The sequence below is a fragment of the Ornithorhynchus anatinus genome, chromosome 3 (genome assembly GCF_004115215.2).
Source record: "Ornithorhynchus anatinus isolate Pmale09 chromosome 3, mOrnAna1.pri.v4, whole genome shotgun sequence".
In the NCBI taxonomy this organism is placed as follows: Eukaryota; Metazoa; Chordata; class Mammalia; order Monotremata; family Ornithorhynchidae; genus Ornithorhynchus; species Ornithorhynchus anatinus.
The window spans coordinates 1,114,543-1,140,053 of NC_041730.1; the positions used below are offsets into that span (position 1 = coordinate 1,114,543).

At 56.3% G+C, this 25,511-nt stretch overlaps 1 protein-coding gene across 2 annotated transcripts; it reads left to right on the forward strand.

The window, feature by feature from the left end:
* The first annotated feature begins 13,969 nt into the window (after positions 1–13,969).
* Positions 13,970–25,511, forward strand: LOC103166465 (tumor necrosis factor receptor superfamily member 1A-like). Of its 2 annotated transcripts, none has more exons than XM_029060737.2 (9): positions 13,970–14,139; positions 15,819–15,942; positions 17,437–17,565; positions 17,711–17,825; positions 18,093–18,166; positions 21,231–21,353; positions 22,342–22,367; positions 23,425–23,509; positions 24,786–25,511. In XM_029060737.2, exons 1-9 carry the CDS (start codon positions 14,077–14,079, stop codon positions 25,151–25,153), a joined length of 1,107 nt encoding a protein of 368 aa, XP_028916570.1. In that variant the 5' UTR covers positions 13,970–14,076; the 3' UTR covers positions 25,154–25,511. The 2 variants fall into 2 exon arrangements, with proteins under 2 accessions (XP_028916570.1, XP_028916569.1); XM_029060736.2 differs by having other exon boundaries at positions 21,228–21,353; positions 24,786–25,510.

Below are 25,511 nucleotides of genomic sequence, written 5' to 3' on the forward strand. Positions count from 1 at the left end.
CAGACCCAGGGGGAGATGGGGTTGGCCGGGCTGGACGGGCCGGAGGGTCGAGGCTGGGCTGGACCGAGCCGGGGGGGCGGGGGGAGGGGGCCTGGGCTGGACGGGGGGAGGCCCAGGCTGGACGGACCGAGCGGGAGGGGAGGAGAGGCCCAGGCTGGACGCGCCTGGGTGGGAGGAGAGGGGTGGGAGGAGGGGGGCTGGGCCGGATGGGTCGGGGGGGGGGGGGGGGGGGGGGGGCCGAGGTCCCGGCTGGATGGACGGGACAGAGGAGGGGGAAGGTGAAGCCTGGATGGACCCGGTCGGGGGTGGGGAGGGGGTGGCCTGGGCCGGACGGGCCAGGGGGAGGTCGAGGCCCGGGCTGGATGGACCGAGGGGGAGGGGAGGAGAGACCCAGGCTGGGCGGACCTGGCTGGGGGGAGGGTCTGGGCCAGATGGGCCAGGGGGAGGTCGAGGCCCCGGCTGGATGGACCCAGGGGGAGGGGAGGAGAGACCCAGGCTGGGCGGACCTGGCTGGGAGGAGGGGCTGGACTGGATGGGTCGGGGGCCGGTGGGGGAGGCGGTGAGGTCTCGGCTGGATGAACAGGACAGAGGAGGGGGAGGTTGAGGCCTGGATGGACCTGGAGGGGTAGGGGGGTGGGCTGGACAGGCCGGGGGAGGTCGAGACCCGGCTGGGTGGACCTGGATGGACCGAGGGGAGGAGAGACCCAGGCTGGACGGACCTTGCTGGGGGAGGGTCTGGGCCGGACACGGGCCAGGGGGAGGTCGAGGCCCCTGGGCTGGACGGGCTGGGAGGGAGGGGGTCGAGGCCCCGGCTGGACAGACTGGGGAGAGGAGGGGGAAGGCGAGGCCCCGGGCTGGACAAACCAGGGGTGGGGGGTTGGGGGGAAAGGCCAACCACCTTGCACGGTGTAGCTTCCCGCCTGCCTTCGAAGATTCTGCCGCTCCTCCTTGGTCAGTCCGGCCGGACAGGCCCCTTTCTGCACGTAGTGCAAGACCCTCGCCATCTTGGCGTCCATCACCTGCGGGAGATCCGGGGGGCGCTCAGAAAGGGGGCGAGACGGACCAGAATGTGGAGAGGGGGGCAAGAAGAGTGATGAGGCGGGGCAGTACCATCTTTGTTAATAATAATAACGACGATTATTATTACGATGGTATTTGTAAAGCGCTCACTATGTGCCAGGCACTGTACTAAGCGCTGGGGTGGATCCGAGCAAATCGGGTTGGACCCAGTCCTTGTCCCACGTGGGGTTTCGGTCTCCATCCCCATTTTAAATCCCCATAGAGAAGCAGCGTGGCTCAGTGGCCAGAGCCCGGGTTTGGGAGTCCGAGGTCGTGGGTTCGAATCCTCGACTCCGCCACTTGCCCGCTGGGTGACTTTGGGCACGTCACTTCACTTCTCAGGCCCTCCGTTACCTCATCTGAGAAATGGGGATGAAGACTGTGAGCCCCACGTGGGACAACCTGATGACCCTGTATCTCCCCCACCAGCGCTTAGAACAGTGCTCGGCACACGGTAAGCGCTTAACAAATACCATCGAGATTATTATTCTTACTAGTGATTGAAAGACGGTGTTGCCAACCCTTGCCAGTTTGATGAGCAGCGAGGGGGGAGAGAGGGAGATCATCATTATTATTATTATTTTACGGATGTGGTAACTGAGGCACAGAGAAAAAAAAGATGGCATTTGTTAAGCGCTTACTATGTGCCAAGCACTGTTCTAAGCACTGGGGGAGACACGAGATCATCAGGTTGCCCCACGTGGGGCTCACAGTCTCCATCCCCATTTTACAGATGCGGAAACTGAGGCACAGAGAGATGGCATCCGTTAAGTGCTTTCTATGCGCCAAGCACTGTTGTAAGCGCTGGGGGAGATACAAGGTCATCGGGTTGTCCCACGTGGGGCTCACAGTTTTAATCCCCATTTTACAGATGAGGTCACTGAGGCCCAGAGAAGTTAATAATAATGTTGGTATTTGTTAAGCGCTTACTATGTGCCAAGCACTGTTCTAAGCGCTGAGGGAGATACAGGGTCATCGGATTGTCCCACGTGGGGCTCCCAGTTAATCCCCATTTGACAGATGAGGGAACTGAGGCCCAGAGAAGTGAAGTGACTTGCCCACGGTCACCCAGCTGCCAAGTGGCAGAGCCGGCATTAGAACCCACGTCCTCGGACTACCAGGCCGCGCTGCACCTTTCCCTGCGTCTCCCATGTTGTTGGGCGGGGGGACGGTCTGTCCCTGTTGCCGAATTGTCCATTCCAAGCGCTCAGTCCAGTGCTCTGCACCTAGTAAGCGCTCAATCAATACGATGGAATGAATGAATGAAAGGATGGAGGGCTTCGGGGTCACCCCATTATCCCCCCCAAGCCCCTCATGGGTCCAAACTCACCCCCAAATCGGTGCGGCGGGGTCCGTGCGGGCCGGGAGAAGAGCCCCAAGGGACAATGAGTCAGGGGGCTTTGCCTCCTTCCCGCCCCTCCTCCTCCTCCCCTCCCCCTCCCATTCCCATTCCCATTCCCATTCCCATTCCCCGAGGGGAACCCAGGATCCCCATCCCCGCCCCCAGCCCGGCCCCTTCATTCCCTCTTCTTTAGGCCATCACTGTCCGCAGGGCAGAGGGGAGGAGGATAATCCCCCCCTAATAATAATAATAATAGGGGTATTTGTTAAGCGCTTACCAGGTGCCAAGCACTGTTCTCAGCGCTGGGGGAGAGCGGCGTGGCTCAGTGGCAGGAGTCAGAGGTCATGGGTTCGAATCCCAGCTGGGCCACTTGTCAGTTGGGTGACTGTGGGTCGCTTCACTTCTCTGGGCCTCAGTGACCTCATCTGGAAAATGGGGATGAAGACTGTGAGCCTCACGTGGGACAACCTGATGATCCTGTATCTCCCCCAGCGCTTAGAACAGTGCTCTGCACATAGTAAGCGCTTAACAAATACCAACGTTATTATTATTATTATTATACAAGGTCATCAGGGGGTCCCCCGTGGGGCTCCCAATCTTCATCCCCCTTTTCCAGATGAGGGAACTGAGGCCCAGAGAAGTGAAGTAATAATAATATTCATTCATTCATTCAATAGTATTTATTGAGCGCTTACTATATGCAGAGCACTGTACGAAGCGCTTGGAATAATAATGATGGTGGTATTTGTTAATAATAATAATGATAATGTTGGTATTTGTTAAGCGCTTACTATGTGCCGAGCACTGTTCTAAGCGCTGGGGTAGACACGGGGGAATCAGGTTGTCCCACGTGGGGCTCACAGTCTTAATCTCCATTTTACAGATGAGGTAACTGAGGCACCGAGAAGTTAAGTGACTTGCCCAAAGTCACACAGCTGACAACAGTATTTGCTAAGCGCTTACTAGGTGCCAAACACTGTTCTCAGCGCTGGCGGAGATATAAGGTGATCAGGTTGTCCCACGTGGGGCTCAGGGTCTTCATCCCCCTTTTCCAGATGAGGTCACTGAGGCCCAGAGAAGTGAAGTGACTTGCCCAAGGTCACACGGCAGACAGGTGGCCGAGCCGGGAGTAGAACCCACGACCTCCGACTCCTAAACCCGGCTTCTTGCCACTAGGTCATGCTGCTGTCTGTCTCTGTTGCTGAATTGGACTTTCCCAGCGCTTAGTACAGTGCTCGGCCCAGAGTACGCGCTCAATCAATACGACTGCATGAATGAGCCCCACGTGGGACAACCTGATGACCTTGTATCTCCCCCAGCGCTTAGAAAAGTGCTGGGCGCCTAGTAAGCGCTTAACCGATACCATTATCATTTTATTTTAAGAAGGGAGTGGGAGAAGAGGAAAGGGGGGGGGGGGTTAATCAGGGAAGGCCTCTTTAGCATTTTATTTTAAGAAGGGAGTGGGAGAAGAGGAAAGGGGGGGTTTAATCAGGGAAGGCCTCTTGGAGGAGTTGGGCCTTCAAAAGGACTTTTGAAGCCCTCCGACCAGGCCCCAGCCCCTCCCCCGGGCCTCTGTCAGCCCTAAGCCCCCCCGGATGTGACACTTTCTGGCCCCTTTTGTGTTGGAAATAACCAGGACCTGGAGGGAGGGGAGGGGTGGGGGACCCGGGAGTCCAGGAGGGCAACCGGCTCCAGCTCGGCCAGTGGCCCTGCTGGACACTGAGCCGGGGTTGGGATGGACGCGAGGCAGCAGGGCCTCGCTCCGGAATAATTATGGTATTTGTTAAGCGCTTACTAGGCGCAAGGCAGAAAACAGGGGAGAACAGGCACGGGGCGGGAGAGAGAGAGAAAGGCAGAGACAGAGACACGGAGAGACAGAGAGACAGAGAGGAGGGGGAGGGAACAGGGGGAGAAGGAGAAGGGAGGGAGGAGGAGAGAGATTGGGAGGGGAAATCAATCATTCAATAATCCTAATAATAATGTTGGTATTTGTTAAGCGCTTACTACCACTAATAATATTGTTGGTATTTGTTAAGCGCTTACTATGTGCAGAGCACTGTTCTAAGCGCTGGGGTCAATACAGGGTAATCAGGTTGTCCCTCGTGAGACTCACAGTCCTCACCTTCATTTTACAGATGAGGTCACTGAGGCACCGAGAAGTGGAGTGACTTGCCCACGGTCATACAGCTGACAAGTGGAAGAGCCGGAATTCGAACCCATGACTACTATGTGCAGGGCACTGTCCTAAGCGCTAGGGGAGATCAGGTGGTCCCACGTGAGGCTCACCGTCTTTATCCCCATTTGACAGATGAGGTCACTGAGGCACAGAGAAGTGAAGTGACTTGCCCACAGTCACACAGCTGACAAGTGGCAGAGTTGGGATTCGAACCCAAGCCCGGGCCTTTTCCACTGAGCCACGCTGCTTCACTAATAATGATGAGGGTACTTGTTAAGCACTTTGTGCCAAGCACTGTTCTAAACCCCAGGGTAATAATTATAATGTTGGCATTTGTTAAGCGCTTGCTATGTGCAGAGCACTGCTCTAAGCGCTGGGGTAGATAGAAGGTAATAATAATAATAATGTTGGTATTTGTTAAGCGTTTACTATGTGCAGAGCACTGTTCTAAGCGCTGGAGTAGATTCAGGGTCATCAGGTTGTCCCTCGTGAGGCTCACGGTCTTCACCTTCATGTTACAGATGAGGTCACTGAGGCCCAGAGAGGAGAAGCGACTTGCCCACAGTCACACAGCTGACAAACGGCAGAGCGGGGATTCGAACCCATGACCCCTGCCTCCCAAGCCCGGGCTCTTTCCACTGAGCCAAGCCGGTAGAAACAAGGTCATCAGGCCACGTGGGGCTCACGGTCTTCACCCCCCTTTTCCAGACGAGGTAAGTGAGGCCCCGAGAAGTGAAATGGCTTGCCCAAGGTCACACAGCAGACCAGGGACCAGTGGAGGGATTAGAACCCACATCCTCTGACTCCCAGGCCCGTGTTCTTGTTAAGCGCTTACTGTGGGCAAGTAAACTGCCTGTTTACTTATTTTGCTGTCTCCCTGCTTCTAATAATAATAATAATGTTGGTATTTGTTAAGCGCTTACTATGTGCCGAGCACTGTTCTAAGCGCTGGGGTAGACAAAGGGGAATCAGGTTGTCCCACGTGGGGCTCACAGTCTTAATCCCCATTTTACAGATGAGGGAACTGAGGCACAGAGAAGTTAAGTGACTTGCCCACAGTCACACAGCCGACAAGTGGCAGAGCTGGGATTCGAACTCATGAGCCCTGACTCCAAAGCCCATGCTCTTTCCACTGAGCCACGCTGCTTCTCCAATGCTTCTAGACTGTGAGCCCACTGCGGGCAGGGATTGTCTCTCTCTATTGCCGAATTGTACTTTCCAAGCGCTTAGTCCAGTGCTCTGCACATAGTAAGCGCTCAATAAATACTGTTTGGATGAATGAATGAATGAATGAATGAATGAATGCAAGGCAGAGAACTGGGGAGAATGGAGCCAGGAGCAGGGGGAGAGAAGAGACAGAGAGAGACAGAGAGAGAAGGGAGGAGGAGGAGGAGGAGAGAGATTGGGAGGAGAAATCAATCAATCAATCAATCAAAGGGCTTACTGTGCTCAACAGTTCATTCAGTAGTATTTATTGAGCACTTACTCTGTGCAGATCACTGTACTAAGCGCTTGGAATGGACAATTGGGCAACAGAGACCTTCCCTGCCCAATGACGGGCTCACGGTCTAAACGGGGGAGACAGCAAAGAAAAATAGAACAGAACAAAAACAAGACATCATCAAGACTAATAGAATCAAGGAGACATACACCTCATTAACAAAATAAATAGGGTAATAAATGATATATGCAAATGAGCACAGTGCTGTTCAGAACGCTGTACTAAACCCTCGGGAAAGCACAGTTCAGTAGACATAATAATAATGATGATGGTATTTGTTAAGCCCTTACTATGTTCTAAGCGCCGGGGTAGAGACAAGCTAATCGGGTCGGACACAGTCCCTGTCCCGCATGGGGCTCGCGGTCTCAATCCCCATTTTCCAGATGAGGGAATTGAGGCCCAGTGAAGTGACTTGCCCCAGGTCACACAGCAAAGTGGCGGAACTGGGATTAGAACCCAGGTCCTTTGGACTCTCCAGCCTGGGCTCTAGCCACTAGACCACACTGCAGTTGTGTTTGTTGAGCGTTTACTGTGTGTAGAACACCGTACTAAGCGCTTGGGAGAGCACAACAATAAAGAGTGACATTCTCTGCCCACGAGGAGCTCACAGTTCAGAGTGACGGAGACAAAACCCCTCAACTTCTCGCCCAAACCACATCTTTTTTAACTTTCCTATCTCTTTAATAATAATTTATCATTATTATTATTATTATTATTGTACCCGTAAAGCCCTTACTATCTGCCAAGCACTGTTCTAAGCGCTCGGGTGGATACAAGCAAATTGGGTTGGACACAGTCCCTGCCCCATGTGGGGCTCATAGTCTCAATCCCATTTTACAGCTGAGGGAACTGAGTCCCAGAGAAGTGACTAATGTTAATGTTGGTATTTATTAAGCGCTTACTATGTGCAGAACACTGTTCTAAGCGCTGGGATATACAGGGTAATCAGGTTGTCCCACATGAGGCTCACAGTCTCAATCCCCATTTTCCAGATGCGGTAACTGAGGCCCAGAGAAGTGAAGTGACTTGCCCACAGTCACACAGCTGACAAGTGGCGGAGCCGGGATTCGAACCCATGACCTCTGACCCCCAAGCCCCGGCTCTTTCCGCCGACTAGTCCAAGGTCACACAGCAGACAGGCGACAGAACGGGGATTAGGACCCAGGTACTTCTGCCTGACGACTTGTTTCGTTGTCCGTCTCCCCCTTCTAGACTGTGAGCCCGTCGTTGGGCAGGGATGGTCTCCATCTGGTGCCGAATTGCATGTTGGAAGCGCTTAGCCCAGTGCTCTGCACACAGTAAGCGCTCGGTAAATACGACCCACTGAATGAATGAAATAAATAAATGAAGACGGATCTAACTGCCGTTGGGGCTGAGGGGAGGGTGAATAAAGGGTGCAAATCCAAATACCAGCTGTGACTCAGAAGGGGATGGAAGAGGAAATGAGGATTTACTCAGGAAAGGCCTTCCGGGAGGAGAAGGGGCCCTCTGGAAGGTGGAGGAGGAGACGGGACTTCTGGAAGATTTTAAGGAGGGGGAGAGCAATTGTCTGGGATTTGAGGAGGGAGGACGTCCCAGGCCAGAGGCGAGACGCGGGCCGGGGGTCGGCGGCGGGTCCGGCGGGATGGAGGCCCGGCGAGGAGCCAAGGGTGCGGGCCGGGTTGAAGGATAATAATAATAATAACGTTGGTATTTGTTAAGCGCTCACTACGTGCCGAGCGCCGTTCTAAGCGCTGGGGGAGACACGGGGTCATCAGGTTGTCCCACGTGAGGCTCCCAGTCTTCATCCCCATTTCACAGATGAGGGAACCGAGGCCCAGAGAGGCGAAGTGACCCGCCCAAAGTCACACAGCTGACGGGTGGCGGAGGGGGGAGAGAAACCGGGTGAGGCAGGAGGGGGCGAGGGCATTCGAGGACCTTGAGGCCGGCGGCGAGAGGATTTTCCGTTTTGCCGTGGACGTGGACGGCCCACCGTGGGAGATTCACGTCACTGTGAGCTTCGAGTCCCGCCTCCCTCTTCCCCGGGCCTCCCCTGTCGGAAAATCCCGCGACCTCGTGGTACGAGGTTTGCAGAGATTGCGGAAATCGCTCCATTTAAGGGGGGTCAGCTCAGGCAACGCGTCTGCAAACTCGGCCGGATTGGGCTCTCCCGAGCGCTTAGTAATAATAATAATGTTGGTATTTGTTAAGCGCTTACTACGTGCCGGGCACTGTTCTAAGCGCTGGGGAGATACAGGGTCATCGGGTTGTTCCACGTGAGGCTCCCGGTCTTCATCCCCATTTTCCAGATGAGGGAACTGAGGCACAGAGAAGTAAAGCGACTTGCCCGTGCTCTGCCCACAGTGAGCGTTCAATAGATAGCACTGATGGATTGAAAGGCAGCACGGCGTAGGGGACGGCGCCCGGGCCTGGGAGTCGGAAGGTCGTGGGTCCTAATCCGGGACCCACCACCCGTCCTGCTGTGTGACGTTGGGCAAGTCAGAGGCCATGGGTTCTAATCCCGCTCCGCCATTTGTCAGCTGTGTGACTTTGGGCCAGTCACTTCACTTCTCTGGGCCTCAGTTCCCTCATCTCTAAAATGGGGATTAACTGTGAGCCTCACGTGGGACAACCTGATGACCCTGTATCTCCCCCAGCGCTTAGAACAGTGCTCTGCACGTAGTAAGCGCTTAACAAATACCGACATTATTATTATTATTATTTACATCTCCGGGCCTCGGTTCCCTCATCTGTAAAATGGGGATTGAGCCCCACCTGGGACAGGGACTGTGTCCAACCCGATTTGCTTGGATCCACCCCAGCGCTTAGTACAGTGCCTGGCACGTAGTAAGCACTTAACGAATATCACAATTATTATTATTATTGTTAATAAAGACTAAGAATGTCGTAGGCAGGAAATATGTCTAAACAACTGTTATATTCTTATATTGTACTCTCCACAGTGTCCTGCACCTAGTAAGCGCTTAATAAATACCACCGATTGAAGATTTAGCTCGTTGTGGGCAGGGAATGGGTCTACCAATTCTGTTATTTGTACTCTCCCAAGGTCTTAGTACATACAACAAGTCCTCAATAAATAGCATTGAGTGATCACCTCAAAGGGTCACATTTTTTTATGGTATTTGTTAAGCACTTACTAAGTGCCAGGCACTGTAGTAAGCACTGGGATGCAAGCTGATCAGGTTGGACAGTCCCTGTCCCACATGGTTGTCACACTCTTATCCCCATTTTACAGATGAGGTAACTGAGGCAAAGAGAAGTGGCTCGCCCAAAGTCACACAACAGTCAAGGGAAAGAGCCGGGATTAGAACCCAGGTCCCTCTGACTCCCAGGCCCTTCGTCTTCCCCACCAGACTGGGAGCTCACTTTGGGCAGGGATTGTAACTGTTTACTGCTGTATTGTACTTTCTCAAGCGTTTAGTACAGTGCTCTCTACACAGTAAGCGCTTAATAAATACAGCTGAATGAATAATAATAATAATTGTGGTGTTTGCTAAGGGCTGACAGGCCCACTTAGTACAGCGGGTACTAAGCGCTGGGATTGAATTAAAGCAAAACGGATCAGACACGGTCACTGGGCTCATAGTCTCAATCCCCATTTTACAGATGAGGTAACCGAGGCACAGAAAAGTGAAGTTGCTCACCCACGGTCCAATAGCAAACAAGTAGCGAAGCTGGAATTAGAACCCATGACCTTCTGACTCCCAGGCCTGTAGGCTATCCACTACATCATGCTGATTAATGAGCTCGTCCGCTCAACTGTATGTATCTTCATTACCCTATTTATTTTGTTAATGAGATGTCCATCACCCTGATTCTATTTATTTGCTATTGTTTTAATGAGATGTTCTTCCCCTCGATTCTATTTGTTGCCGTTGTTCTCGTCTGTCCGTCTCCCCCGATTAGACCGTGAGCCCGTCAAAGGGCAGGGACTGTATCTGTTACCGATTTGTACACTCCAAGCGCTTAGTACAGTGTTCGGCACATAGTAAGCGCTCAATAGATGCTATTGAATGAATTAATAATAATGTATCTGTTAAGCGCTTACTATGTGCCAAGCACTGTTCTAAGCGCTGGGGGAGATGCAAGGTAAGCAGGTTGTCCCACGTGGGGCTCACGGTCTTAATCCCCATTTTACAGATGAGGGAACTGAGGCCCAGAGGAGTGAAGCGACTTGCTCAAAGTCACACAGCTGATAAGTGGCAGAGCCGGGATTAGAACCCACCACCTCTGACTCCCCAATCCGGGCTCTTTCCACTAAATGGAACCGTTAGAGAGGTTGCGGATTACAGCAGAGGACAGGACGTTCTAGAGAGAGAACGGCCACGGAGTCGCTACGAAGCGGAAACGACTCGACGGCACTTAATAATAACCCTTCATTCCTTCAATCGTATTAATTGAGCGCTTACTGTGTGCAGAGCACTGGACTAAGCGCTTGGAACGGACAGTTCGGCAACGGATAGAGATCATCCCTGCCCAACGACGGGCTCACAGTCTAGAAGGGGGGAGACAGACAACACAACAAGCAGCCAGGCATCGATACCATCAAAATAAACAGAATCAGAGATATAGACACGTCATTAATTAAATACAGTAATTAATATATACCAGTACACACAAGTGCTGCAGGGAGGGGGAGGGGGAAGAGCAGAGGGCAGGAGAAGGGGGAAGGGGAGGGGAGGAGGAGCGGAGGGAAAGGGGAGGCTCAGTCTGGGAAGGCCTCCCGGAGGAGGTGAGCGCTCAGGAGGGCTTCGAAGGGGGGAAGAGAGTGAGTCCGGTGGATCTGAGGAGGGAGGGCGTTCCGGGCCAGAGGGAGGATGCGGGCCGGGGGTCGGCGGCGGGACGGGGGAGAAGGAGGCCCGGTGAGGAGGCGAGCGGCGTCCGAGGAGCGGAGCGGGCGGCCCGCGATGGAGGAGGAGAGGAGGGAGGTGAGGGAGGAGGGGGGCAGGGGATGGACGGCTTGTATTACCCTCTTCCAAGTGCTCAGTACAGTCCTCAGCACACAGTATGCACTCAATAAATACGATTGAATGTCTGACTAGATGAATAAATTAATAATAAAAAAGAATTATGGTATTTGTTACGCACTTACTATGTGCCAGGCACTGTACGAAGCGCTGGGGTGGATACAGGCAAATGGGGTTGGACCCAGTCCTTGTCCCCGGTGGGGCTCACAGTCTCACTCTCCATTTGGCTGAGGAGGTCGCTGAGGCCCAGAGAAGTGAATAATAACGATGGTATTTGTTAAGCGCTTACTATGTGCAGAGCACCGTTCTAAGCGCCAGGGGGATACAAGGTGATCAGGTGGTCCCACGTGGGGCTCACGGTCTTCATCCCCGTCTTATAGATGAGGTCAGCGAGGCCCAGAGAAGTGAAGTGGCTTGCCCAGAGTCGCCCAGCTGACAAGCGGCGGAGCTGGGATTAGAACCCACGACCTCTGACTCCCAAGCCTGGCCTCTTTCCACCGAGCCACCAGTGACTTGTCCAAGGTCACCCAGCAGACGAGTGGCGGAGCGGGGGATTAGAACCCAGGACCTCTGACTCCCAAGCCTGGCCTCTTTCCACCGGGCTACGAGTGACTTGTTCTAGGTCACCCAGCAGACGAGTGGCGGAGCGGGGGGGATCAGAACTCATGACCGTCCGACTCCCAAGCCCCTGCTCTAACCGCTCCACCGCACTCTCTCTCGTTAATGGCTCCTGAGGTGATGCCGTTCAGCGACGAAAACACTGCGGACACGTCATCCCGCTCTTCAAAAAATTCCAGTGGTTGCCCATCCGCCAAACTCACTCTCTTCCCCTCTTCAGAGCCCTAGGAAGCAGCGTGGCTTAGTGGAAAGACCACGGGCTTGGGAGTCAGAGGCTGTGGGTTCTAATCCCAGCTCTGCCACCTGTCTGCTGTGTGACCTTGGGCGAGTCACTTCACTTCTCTGTGCCTCAGTTACCTCATCTGTAAAAATGGGGAATTAAAAATGTGAGCCCCACGTGGGACAATCTGATTTCTCTGTATCTCCCCCAGCGCTTAGAACAGTGCTCTGCACATAGTAAGCGCTTAACAAATACCATTATTATTACTGAGCTCACCTCCTCCAAGAGGCCTTCCCAGACTGAGCTTCCCCTTTTCCCTCTGCTCCCTCTCTGCCTCCCCTTCACCTTCCCTCAGCTAAGCCCCCTTTCCCCTCTTTCCCTCTGCTGCTCCCCCCTCCCTTCCCCTCCCCTCAGCACTCTGCTCATTTGGATAGATTTTTATTATCCTATTTATTGTGTTAATGAGGCGTCCATCCCCTCGATTCTATTTATCGTGATGATGTCGTCTTGTTCTTGTCCGTCCGTCTCCCCCGATTAGACCGTGAGCCCGTCGATGGGCAGGGATGGTCTCTATCTGTTGCCGAATTGTCCATTCTAAGCGCTTAGTCCAGTGCTCCGCACATAGAAAGCGCTCAATAAATACTATTAGAGAAGCAGCGGGGTTCGGTGGACAGAGCCCGGGCTTGGGAGTCAGAGGTCACGGGTTCGAATGCCGGCTCTGTCACTTGTCAGCTGGGTGACTGTGGGCAAGTCACTTAACTTCGCTGTGCCTCAGGTCCCTCATCTGTAAAATGGGGATTAACTGTGAGCCTCATGTGGGACCACCTGATGACCCTGTATCTACCCCAGTGCTTAGTACAGTGCTCTGCACATAGTAAGTACTTAAGAATTACCAACATTATTATTATTATTTTCTCCCACCCCCGCAGCCCCCAGCCCCTCCACCTGATGAGAAGCAGCGTGGCCTAACGGATAGAGCCCGGGCCTGGGAGTCAGAAGGGCCTGGGTTCTAATCCCGGCTCCGCCACCTGTCTGCTGTGTGACCTTGGGCAAATCACTTGGGCCTCTCAGTTCCCTCATCTGTAAAATGGGGTTGAAGACCGGGAGCCTCACGGGGGACCGGGGACCGTGTCCAGTCCGATCAACTTGTATCTAGCAGCGCTGGGCACGGAGTAAGTGCTTAGCAAGCGTGATAATTATACTGGGCGTTCACTGGGTGCAGAGCGCTTTATGGGACTATTATTATTAATATTGAATGAATGAATCCGCCTCCGTATCCGACGGAAACTCCGCTCCTCTGCTGCCAATCTTGTGGTTGGGCCTCCATCTTGCCTGACCCCCGACCCCCATCCTGCCTCTGGCCCGTCCTGCCTCAGCTCCCCCGCACCACCACTCTCCCCCTCGCTTCCGGGCCTTACTTCAGGCCCGCCTCCCCCAAGAAGCCTTCCCTGCCTAACCCCCGCTTTTCCTCATCTCCCCCTCCTTCCTTCACGAGAAGCAGCGCGGCTCAGTGGAAAGAGCCCGGGTTTTGGAGTCAGGGGTCATGAGTTCGAATCCCGGCTCTGCCACTTGTCGGCTGTGTGACTGTGGGCAAGTCACTTCACTTCTCTGGGCCTCAGTGACCTCCTCTGTAAAATGGGGATGAAGACTGGGAGCCCCACGTGGGACAACCCGATTCCCCTATGTCTACCCCAGCGCTCAGAACAGTGCTCGGCACATAGTAAGCGCTTAACAGATACCAACATTATTATTATTATTGTTCTGGCCATGGTGGTCTCTTTATTTGCCTCAATGTCTTGCCCCCTCCCGACTGTAAGCTCGTTGGGGGCAGGGGCTGCCACTGTTTATTGTCGCTCCGCACTTTCCCAAGCGCTCGGTGCGGCGCTCGGCACCCAACAGGGTTGAGTAAGTCGACTCGAGGGAATGAATGAAGAGAGGGAGACGCCATTACGGGGCCTTCTTCTAGGAGGGCCCCGCCATGGGGCGGTCACGTGGGGCGGCGCGGCCAATGGGCGAGCGCGCCGGGCCTTGTCCTGCTCTTGCTCCTCCTCCGGCTCCTCCTGCCGCTCCTCCTCCTGCCCTCGCTCCTCCTGCTCTCGCTCCTCCTGCTCGTTCCCAAGTTTTCCCCCGGCGTCGGCGGGAGGACGGGCGGGAGCTGCAGCGTGGATCGCAGCGTCGATCGCAGCGTTGGCGATGGGTCGGGGGAGGTCCCCGCGCCCCCCGTGCTCCCTGGCGCTGCGGTGGCTGCTGATGACGGTGAGCGGACAGGGACGGGCGACAGAAGCCCCCGAGCCTCCGGTCCCCCCCCCCCACTGACCCCCGTGGCTCGGTGGAAAACCCCCGGGCTTGGGGGGGTCAGGGGTCGCGGGTTCCAATCCCGCTCTGCCCCTTGGCAGCTGTGGGTTCGCTGGGCCTCAGTTCCCTCGTCTGGAAAATGGGGATGAAGACTGGGAGCCTCACGGGGGACCACCTGATGACCCTGGATCTCCCCCAGCGCTTACAACAGTGCTCTGCACAGAGTTAGCAAATACCGACAATATTATTATTCCCCCGCTTCCCGCATCCTCGGGACTGATTCCCGTCCCCCCGCGCTCCCGGGGCTCATTCCTCTTTCCCTCCTCTTCGCACCCCCGGGCCTGGCTCCTAATTCCCCCGCTTCCATTTTTCCCCCACCGCCTGCTTGATCCCGAGAGGCAGGGAGCCGGCGTGGAGGGGGAGGGTCGTGGGGGGGCAGCAATCAAGATTGATCAGTTTACCTTGCGCCCACCCCAGCACTCAGCCCAGTGCTGCTCGGAATCAAGATTGCTAAGAATAATCATTCAATAGTATTTATTGAGCGCTTACTATGTGCAGAGCACTGGACCAAGCGCTCGGAACGGACAAAAGGGGAACGGAGGAGAGACGGTCCCTGCCCTTTGACGGGCTTACGGTCTAATCGGCGGAGACGGACTGACAAGAACAATTGCAATAAATAAAATCAGTCAATAATTGTGGTATTGGGTGCTTACTAGGTTTCGGGCACTGTATTAAGCGTTGGGGGGATACAAGCAAATCGGGGGGGGGGACGACGACACAGTCCCTGTCCCAAATGAGGCTCGCAGACTTCATCCCCATTTTAGAGATGAGGGAACCGAGGCCCAGAGAAGTGACTCGTCCAAGGCCCCACATTGTTTATTTGGATTGATGTTTATCTCCCCACTGTAGACCGTCAGGGGTCATGGGTTCTAATCCCGGCTCCGCCACTTGGCTGCCGTGTGACCCACGGTCTTCTCCCTGCCTCAGTTCTCTCATCTGGAAAATGGGGATTGAGACCGTGAGCCCCACGTGGGACAACCTGATGACGTTGTATCTACCCCAGCCCTTAGAACAGGGCTTGGCACAGACTGAACGCTTAACAAATACCATTATTATTATTCTGTAAACCCATCGTGGGTGGGGAATGTCACCGTTTATTGCTGTATTATGCTCTCCCGAGTGCTTAGTACAGTGCTCGGCACACAGTGAGCACTCGATATCATTGATCGATTGAAAGGGGGGTGATGAACCAGCCAGTGGTTTTGGGGGGGCCGTTTGTCAAAACCGCAGTGGGGCAGGCTCATTCTCCTCGCCCCCGCCTCCTGACTGCATCGGACCCTTGAACGGGCAGCGTGGCTCGGTGGAAGGAGCCCGGGCTTGGGGGTCAGAGGACGTGGGTTCCAATCCCGGCTCCGCCACTTGTCCGCCGTGTGACCTTGGGCCAGCCGCTTCACTTTTCTGTGCCTCGAGTTACCCTCATCTGTAAAATGGGCACGACGACTGTATATTAAGACAGTACCTATTGACGTTATATCTACCCCAGCGCTTAGAACAGTGCTTGGCACAGAGCAAGCGCTTAACACAATTCCATAATTATGATTATCGTTAGTAATAATAAGAGGCCGGTTTTCTCTTTGCAGACCCTTGCGTCGGCCGTATCCTCTTCCTGGATTCCTCAATCGAGGCCGATCCCGTCTGAAGCGGATTTCTGCGGGATGCGGGAGTATTTTGCCAATGACCATTGTTGTCTCCTCTGCCCGGCCGGTGACTGACCGCCCCCCCCCCCCATCCCCGGTCCCTCCTGGTCCTCCCCGGCCCCTCCTCTTCCTCCTTGTCCCCAGCTTCTCCTCCCTCCCTCTCCTCTCTCCTTTTCCTCCTCCAACTTTCCCCGGGTCCTCTTCCTCCTCTTCCAGCTTCTCCCAGTCCCCTCTTCCTCCTCCGGCTCCACCCCGATGCCTCCTCCTCCTCCCCGGTCCCTTCGTCTTCCACCTCCTTGACTCGGCTCTCTCATTCTCCCCACACATCCGATCCGTCACCAGATCCTGCCGGTCTCACCTTTACCACGTGGCCAAGATCCGCCCTTCCCTCTCCATCCAAACCGCTACTAATTAAATACAATCTCTCATCCTCTCCCGACTGGATTAAGGCATCAGCCTCCTCTCTGATCTCTCCTCCTCCTGTCTCTCCCCGCTTGAGTCTATACTTCGTTCCGCTGCCCGGATTATCTTTCTACGGAAACGCTCTGGGCGTGTCACCCCCCTCCTCAAAAACCTCCAGGGGTTGCCTATCAACTTTGGCATGAAGCAAAGACTCCTCACTCTGGGCTTCCAAGCCGTCCATCCCCCGGCCCCCTCCTCCCTCACCTCCCTCCTCTCCTCCTCCATCGCGGGCCGCACGCTCCGCTCCTCTGCCGCCGCTCACCTCCTCACCGGGCCTCCTCCTCCCCCGTCCCGCCGTCGACCCCCCGGCCCATCTGGCCTGGCACGCCCTCCCTCCTCACATCTCTCAAACAATCACACTTCCCCCCTTCAAAGCCCTTCCCGACGGCTCACCTCCTCCAGGAGGCCTTCCCAGACTGAGCCCCCCTCTTCCTCAGCTCCCCCTCCTCATCACCCCGACTCCCTCTCTACCTCCTTCCTCTCCCCACAGCACTTGTGTATATATAAATATTAACTATTCTATTTATTTTATTCATGTGTATATATCTATGATTCTCTTTCATTTACATTGACGGTATTGATGCCTAGCTTCTTGTTTTGTTGTCTGTCTCCCCCTCTTCTAGACTGTGAGCCCGTTGTTGGGTAGGGGTTGTCTCTGTTGCCGAATTGTGTTTTCCAAGCACTTAGTACAGTGCTCCGCACACAGTAAGCGCTCAATAAATAGGAGTGAATGAATCTCCTCCAGCTCTTCCCTGCCTCTTTCTCCTCCCCGGTTTCCTCCAGCCCCTTCCTCCTCTGCCTCTTCCCTCCTCGGACCCCCTGCCCCTCTCCCGGATGGAAGTTCAGCCTTCCTTGGGTGAAAGCGAAGGTCAGGCTGGGAAGACCGAGATCATGAGCCCCCTCTAGACTGTCAGCTCGTCGTGGGCAGGGAATGTGTCCGTTTATGGACACGTAAGCGCTCTCCCGAGCGCTTGGTACGGCGTTCTGCGTGCAGTGAGCGCTCAATAAATACCATTGAACGAATGATTGCTGGATCCTATCTTCCCTGATCCCCAGCCCCTCCCAGGGTCTTTAGCCCCGTCCCTTTCTGCCTCCCCAGGGACTCACGTGGCTGACTTCTGCCAACTGCCCCGCACTCTAGGACGCTGCGAGCCCTGCAGACCCGGCGAATTCACCGCCCACCCCAACGGCCTCTACGCCTGCCGGCCCTGCAAACAGTGCCATCCTGGTACCCACCCGGGGCACGGAGGGAGGGCGGCGGGCGGCGGGCGGAGAGAGACGGTTCCCGGCGGGAGCCGGTGCCGGCTCCGGGGCGGGGGGCGGGCTCCCGACCCCGGGACGCCCAGCGCCCTCAGCCACGTGGCTCTCCTCAGAGGACAAGGTGACGGTGGCGCCCTGTACCAGATTCAGCGACACCCGGTGCCAGTGTAAGCCGAACCATTACTGCGAGCTTCCGGCCTGCGAGGTGTGCCTCCCTTGTAGACGCAGGTAATGCCGCCGCGCCCGCCTCCTCTCCCCTCGGGGCCGACTCTTCCCCCCCCCCCACGTCATCCCGACTTGGCCTCGGCTCGACTGTCCCCCGCCTCGGCCCGGCTGGCCTCGGCCCGGCCTCCGTCCCCACCGGCCTCGGCCCGGCCTCCGTCCCCTCTGTTCAGCGGGGCTCTTCCCCCCGCCTCGACGCAGCCTTGACCCGACTCTCACCCTCCCCGAGCCCTCCTTTCCCTCCGCCTGACTCGCCCTTGCTCCCCTCCCCAGCTGCCCTCCCGGAGAGGTGGTGCTCCATAAATGCAGCCAGACAGCTGACACAGAGTGCGGCCCACCCAGGGCAGGTAAGAAACCGGAACTGCCAGCCCGGGCAGACCTGCCCCGGGTGGACTCTGGGCACTGCCCGCCGGGCATCCGTGCCCCAGACCCAGGGGGTTGGGCTCTTGCGCCGCAGAAGGCCACCGGGATCGGGGCCCTGTGTGGGTTTGGTGTCCCTTCCCGCCGTCCCCGGGTCACTACCGGCCGTGGAGGTCACCCGACCGCCCGTTGGCGGATCCAAGCCCTCGTCACTCCGATAATAATAATAGTTGCGATAATAGTAAGGAAGATGGTATTTGTCGAGCGCTCACTACGTGTCAGGCACGGTCCTAAGCGCTGGGGTAGATACGAGCTAAACCCGTCGTGCACGGTCTTAATTCCCATTTTGCAGATGAGGTAACTGAGGCACAGAGAAGTTAATCCAAGCCCTTGTCACTAATAATAATTGTGATCATAGTAGCGATGGTATATAAGTACGTGCCCGGCACTGTACTAAGCGCTGCGGTGGATGCAGGGCAGAGAAGCAGCGTGGCTCAGTGGAGAGAGCCCGGGCTTAGGGAGTCAGAGGTCATGGGTTCGAATCGCGGCTCTACCACTTGGCAGCTGTGTGACTGTGGGCAAGTCACTTGACTTCTCTGGGCCTCAGTGACCTCATCTGTAAAATGGGGATTAAGACCGTGAGCCTCACGTGGGACAACCTGATGACCCTGTATCTACCCCAGCGCCTAGAACAGTGCTCTGCACATAGTAAGCGCTTAACAAATACCAACATTATTATTCCTCGGGTGGGACGCGGTCCCTGTCCCACGGGGCTCAGAGTCCCCATGAGGTAACTGAGGCCCAGAGAAGCCAGGTGACTTGCCCAAGGTCACACAGCAGACGAGTGGCAGAGCCGGGACCGGAGCCACGTCCTTCTGATTCCCGGGCCCGTGCCCAATCCCTTGAGAGTGTAAGCCCGTGTTGGGCAGGGAATGCGTCTGTTCAGCGCTCAGAACGGTGCTTGGCACGTAGCGAGCGGTTCGCGGATGCCATCGTCGCCGTTATTGTTGTCGAACTCTCCCGAGCGCTTAGCGCAGTGGTCCGCACATAGTAAGCGCTCGATAAATACGACGGAATGACTAGGGCGCGCCGCTTGCCTGGCACCCCTCGCTTCCTCGGCCGATGATATCAGGGAGCCCCGCCGTGGGCTGACTCTGGGCACCAAGGCCCTGGCTCCCGGTCCCGGCTCTGCCCCGGGCGGCTGCCGGGTACGGGCAGAGACCCCGGGGGCACTTGGCCGCGCTCTGCTCTGCCCAGCTTGTGCCCGTCAAATAAAAACGCCTCCCCGCTGGCTTATAAAGCCCTCGGCCATCTCGCCCCCCCTCCTACCTCACCTCGCTCCTTCTTCTCCAGCCCAGCCCGCACGCTTGGCTCCTCTAGTGCCAACCTCCCCACTGTCCCTCCGTCTCGCCCGTCTCGCCCCCGACCCGCGGCCCACGTCCTGCCTCTGGCCCGGGACGCCCTCCCTTCTCTAATCCGACCGTGACTCTCCCCGCCTTCGAAGTCTTATGGAAAGCCCATCTCCTCCAGGAGGCCTTCCCAGACCGAGCCCCTCTTCCTCCCACTCCCTTCTGCGTCTCCCCGACTCGCTTTCCCCCCTCCCAGCCCCACAGCCACTTATGTCCCTATCTGTCGTTTATTTCTTTCTGTTCACGTCTCTCTCCCCCTTGCCTGGACCGTAAGGTCCCCGTGAGCGGGGAATGTCACTGTTTCTTCTTATATCCTACTCTCCCAAGCGCTTAGTACAGTGCTCTGCACACGAGAAGTGCTCAGTAAATACGACTGAATGAACGAATGCCCAGCTGTGCCCTGGAGGTAACGTGATGAGCGGGGGTCAGGGAGCGTGAGTGGCTCCCGCGAGACTCAGACTCTGGCCCGCAAGGTCTCGGGGCTGGGGGGACGCCGGGAGGACAGGAAGGCCGGAACGGGGTGGGTCCCCCGGGTCGGGGGGACCGGGCCACCCAACCCAGGCTGGCCTCCGTCTCCTCTAATCCCCGTGAGGGAAGCAGCGTGCTTAGTGGATAGAGCCGGGGCCTGGGAGCCAGAGGGCCTGGGTTCCAATTCTGCCCCTTGCCTGCTGGGTGACCTTGGGCGACTCACTTCTCTGTGCCTCTGTCCCCTCATCCGCAAAATGGGGATTCTCCCGCTTCTCCCTCCTACTCAGACCGTGGGCCTTACGTGGGACCCGATTATCTTCTATCTCTCCACCGCTTGTTGCGGGGCTCGGCACGTAATAAATGCTTAAATATTACTTTATGATGATTATCATCATTAGGAAGAAGAATCCCAACTCTGCCATAAGCCTGCTTTGGGCCCTTGGATAAATCACTTAACTCCTTTGTGCCTCGGTTTCCCCGTCCGTACGATGGGGATCAAATACCTGTTTTCGCTCCCTCTTAGACCTGGGGGACGGGGACTGCGTCCACCCTGATGATGTCATATCCGCCCCGGTGCTTATTACGGTGCTTGGCACATAGGAAGCATTCGAATACCGTTATTACCGTCGTTATTATTATTAATAATAATTATTACTATAGCAATATAATAATAAGAAAAACAATCCCAACTCTGCCTCTGGCCAGCTTTGTGAACTCGGACAGATCCCATAATGTCTCTGTGCCTCAGTTTCCTCATCTGTACATTGGGGATTAAATACTTGTTTTCACTCCTTAGATCTGGGGAATAGGGACTGTGCCCGACCTGATGATGTCGTATCTGCCCTGGTGCTTAGTACAGTCCTCGGCGCGTAGTAAGCGCTTAAATGCCACAGTTATTATCATTGTTAATATTACTATGAATAGCAATATTAAGAAAAACAATCCCAGCTCTGCCACTGGCCAGCTCTGGGACCTTGGATTAATCACTTAACTTCTCGGTGCCTCGGTTTCCTCATCTGAACAGTGGGGATTAAATACTGGTTTTCACTCCGTCTTAGACCTGGGGGACGGGGACCGCGTCCGCCCTGACGTCGCGTCTACCCCGCCGCTTAGTACGGTGCTTGGCACTCAGTAAGCGCCTACCAAGTAGCCCAATTATTATCATCCTCAGCAGGCCACACGACCTACTCCATCTGGTCTGTCTTGGGCGTCGTCGCGATCGTGGTCGTCGTGGTCCTGCTGATCGGGACCGTTGCGTTCTTCTTGACGTCCCGGTGTCGAAGCCAGCTGGGGAGAGGTAACGTCCGGTCGTGGGGGGGGGGGGGGCGCGGGGGGCCGACGGGGAGATGGGAAGGGGGCGACCGAGCCTGGGTCGAGAGGGGCTTTGGTAGACACCTCCGTCCCCCTGCCGGGGAAGGGGCCGAGCCTGAGACCGGAGACCCGAGTTCCGTCCCCGTCCCCCGGCTGGCCGCCTGACCCCCGGGCAAGCCGTCGGACCTCTCTGGGCCCCCGTCGCCCCCTCGCTCGAAGGGAGGCTGACGGACGGTGTGGCTCAGTGGGACGAGCTCGGGGCCGAAGGTGAGGGGGACCCGGGTTCGAGTCCCCGCTCTGCCGCGGGGGCCCCGCTGGTCTGGAAACTGAATCTCTAGCGTCGGTCAGTCAAGCAACGGTATTTATTGAGCGCCGACTGTACTGAGCGCTTGGGAGGGTAGAATATAACAGAGTTGGCAGACACATTTCCCGCCCACAGGGAGTTTATAGTCGAGAAGAGGTCGGTGGACATGAAAGTAAACGAGGGATATAGGCGGAAGAGCCGGGGGTGGTGAGGGTGGGGTGAATGAGGATTCACCTTCTGCAGCTTTTTCGCTCCCGCCCACCTGCCCTCCCCCCCAGGCATCTGTATACACGCGTGTGTACGCGTGCACACGCTCACACACCCAGACGCGCACCCGTATATACTTTCATTCGATCGTATTTATTGAGCGCCTACTCTGTGCAGAGCACTGAACTGAGCGCTTGGAAAGTACAGTGCAGCAGTAGAGACAGTCTCCGCCCACACCGGGCTCACAGCCGAGGAGCGGGGAGACGGACATCGAAACGAGTGAACGGGCATCACTGGAAATAAACAGAATTATAGATACATAACGCGATCCATACGTTTCTCTCTCTCGTTCCTAGGAGGATTGGATGGGATGGAGGGCTGAGGGGTGGGTCTTCCCAGCTGGGCGGGAGAGGATAGATGGCTCACATCCTCTCCTTCGTTTCTTCCTTCCTCGGTTCTCCAGGAAATGCTGACCAGAAGGAACCGATGGTGAGTGGGTGTGTTTTTGGGGGCGGGGCCGGGCCGGGGCCGTGGCGGGGCCTGGTTCCGGGGTCAGGATGCCCATTCTGGTGGGCTCACGGGGTGGGGCGCCCAGGCCCGTGGGCCCAGGGAGGTGGGGGGCCCGGTCCCGGAGGTGGGTCACCCAGTCGGGTGGGTCCGGGGGTGGGGAGCTTGGAATGAGGAGGGGGCAGTCCAGTCTGGTGGGCCCAGGGGGCGGGGGTCTGGTCTGGGCCATGGGGTGCCCGGTCTGGGGGCGCTGGGGGTGGGGCACCCAGTCTGGTGAGGGCCCGGGGACGGAGGGCCTGGTCCTTCAGGTGGGATGCCCGGTCCGGTGGGTCCAGGGGGGCGGGGGGCCCGGTCGGGGGGTGGGTGCCCGGTCTGGTGGGCCCAGGAGGTGCGGGCCAGATCCAGGGGGTAAGATACCCGGTCTGGTGGGCCCGGGCGGCGGAGGGCGAGGTCCGGGGGGGCCCAAATGCCCAGTCGGGGGCGGGGGGGAGGAGCCGGGGGCGGCCTCCCTGCCCCGACCCCCTCCCGGAGCAGTCCCCTCCCCAAGAGCCACCTCCGAGGAATCCCGAGGGAATCCCGGAAGCTCCAAGGCCCGGGAGATGGGGAGAGAGGCGTCCGTCAGAGGGAAGCGTCCAGGCTCTGGGACCCTCCGTGGGGAGGCAGGGAGACAAACACGTTGTCTCGTTTTTTGTTGGAGGTCGGGAGAGAGGGGTACTGAGTGCGTGTTTGTGTGCGTGTGGTTTTTTGTTTGTTTTTTTATGACACGAGAGGCAGCGTGGCCTAGTGGATAGAGCCCGAGAGCCAGAAGGTCCTGGGTTCCACTCTTGGCCCTGCCACTTGTCTGCTGTGTGACCTGGGGCAGATCCCTTCTCTGGGCTTCAGTTACCTCATCTGGAAAATGGGGATGAAGACTGCGAACCCCACGTGGGACAGAGACTCTGTCCAAGCCGATTTCCTCGTATTCACCCCAGTGCTTTGGACAGTGCCTCGCGCTCAGTGAGCACTTCACAGTTACCATAATTCTTATTATTCTTCACAGATACCAAATGCAAAAATGAGCCTCCTTTCAAAAATTAAGGAAGTTGGTCTAGAAGAATTCTTTCAGTCAAGTTTATCAGAAACGGGTAAGCGACCACCGTAGAACTCTTTTTTTTTTTTTTTTTTCCAAATTTGCCCCCCACTTCAGAGATCGACTCTTATCACTTTTATTCTAGAGAAGCACTGTGGTCTAACGACAAGAGCCCAGGCCTGCAGCGTGGCTCGGTGGAAAGAGCCCGGGCTTGGGAGTCAGAGGTCATGGGTTCGAATCCCGGCCCTGCCACTTGTCAGCTGTGTGACTGTGGGCGAGTCACTTCACTTTTCTGTGCCTCAGTTACCTCATCTGGAATATGGGGATTAACACTGTGAGCCTCAAGTGGGACGACCTGATGACCCTGTATCTACCCCAGCGCTTCGAACAGTGCACTGCACATAGCAAGCGCTTAACGAATACCAACATCATCGTCATCATCACTATTACTTGTGAGCCCATCAGTCGGCAGGGATTGTCTCTATAGTGACCTCATCTGTAAAATGGGGATTAACTGTGAGCCCCACATGGGACAACCTGATGACCCTGTATCTCCCCCGGCGCTTAGAAAGTGCTCTGCACATAGTAAGCGCTTAACAAATGCCACCATTATTATTAATCAAAGGACGTGGGTTCTAATCCTGGCTCCGCCACAGAACTGCTATATGACCTTGGGCGAGTGAGTCACTTCACTTCTCTGTGCCTCAGTTCCCTCGTCAGTAAAATGGGGATTCAGTAGGTGCTCTTCCTTCTGCTTAGACCGTGAGCCCCATTTGGGCCAGGGACTGTGTCTGACCAGTCAATAATAATAGTAGTAATAATGATGGTTTGTATTAAGTGCTTACTGTGTGCCAGAAACTAAACTGAGCACTGGGGTGGACACAAGTAAATCGGGTTTAACGATATGTATTGAGCGCTTGGGTGCAGAATGCTAAACTAAATCAGAGGACCTGGATTCTAATCTGGGCTATGCCACATGTCTGCTGCGTGTCCTGGTCAAGTCACTTGACTTCTCTGGGCCTCAGCGACCTCATCTGTAAAACGGGGATGAAGACTGGGAGCCCCACGTGGGACGGGGACTGCGTCCAACCCGATTTGCTTGTATCCACCTCAGCGCTTAGTGCAGCGCCTGGCCCGCAGTAAGCGCTTAACAAATACTGTCGTTATAATCGTCATCCCTGGGGAGAATACGCTATTCTCCATCACCGACGTGTCCCAGACCACGGTGAGGAAGGGCGAGGGGGCGGGTGGGGGTTCCCCAAGTAGTTGGCGATGTCGGGGCGTCCTGCAGTTTCACTCTTTTTCTGCCCCTCCCCCCCTTTTGTTTCCAGAACAGAATAAAATCTATTATTTGTTCGCCTCCAAAGTCCCTCCCGAGAAGTGGAAGCAGTTTATGTATTACCTGGGCCTGGAGGACAATGAGATCCACAGCGTGATGCTGTTCCACGGGGACTCCCCGGACGATGAGCATTTCGAGATGCTCCGCAAATGGAACTATAAATTAGGGAAGGAGGCCACCGTTTTTAAGGCCCTGGAAACCTTAGTCGAAATGGGCTTAGGAAAATCGGTCGACACCATCCTCAGCGCATTAAGGAAGATGCAACTCGGCGGCGGGCGCCCATCTCACACCGAACCGGCTGGGCCCGAACTCTACCTTTCCAGCTCCGCGAGCGGGGACCGTGGCCCCGGGGTCTGCTGAACCGGACCACCGACCCCGGGACCGAATCCCGCGCGGGCTGGCCCGGGCTCGCCGGGGCTAGTCCGACGCGGCTGATCCGGGATCGCCCTCCCCTTTCAGATGCGTCCGACCCCTGCTCTCCCCCCCGCTGGATGCTCCGGCTCTCCCAGGAGAGGCCTTCCCCCAATGGATCCCATTTACTGAGTGCTTACTCTAGGCAGGGCACCGGTATTTGGGAACACCGGGTCCTCTGAGCTCAAGAGGCAGCAGGACGCGGTGGATAGGTCGTTGGCCCGGGAGTCAGAAGGTCGTGGGTTCGAATTCCGGCCCCCTCACCTGTCTGCTCTGTGACCTCGGCCTCTCCGGGCCTCCGTTCCCT

Excerpts from the sequence above, each read along its gene's own strand:
- LOC103166465 (XM_029060736.2), top strand. The coding sequence starts at position 14,077 with ATGGGTCGGGGGAGGTCCCCGCGCCCCCCGTGCTCCCTGGCGCTGCGG. Across the intron at positions 14,140-15,818 it reads TGCGGTGGCTGCTGATGACG|ACCCTTGCGTCGGCCGTATC; the intron begins GTGAGCGGACAG and ends TTCTCTTTGCAG. Across the intron at positions 18,167-21,227 it reads GTGCGGCCCACCCAGGGCAG|CAGGCCACACGACCTACTCC; the intron begins GTAAGAAACCGG and ends TATCATCCTCAG.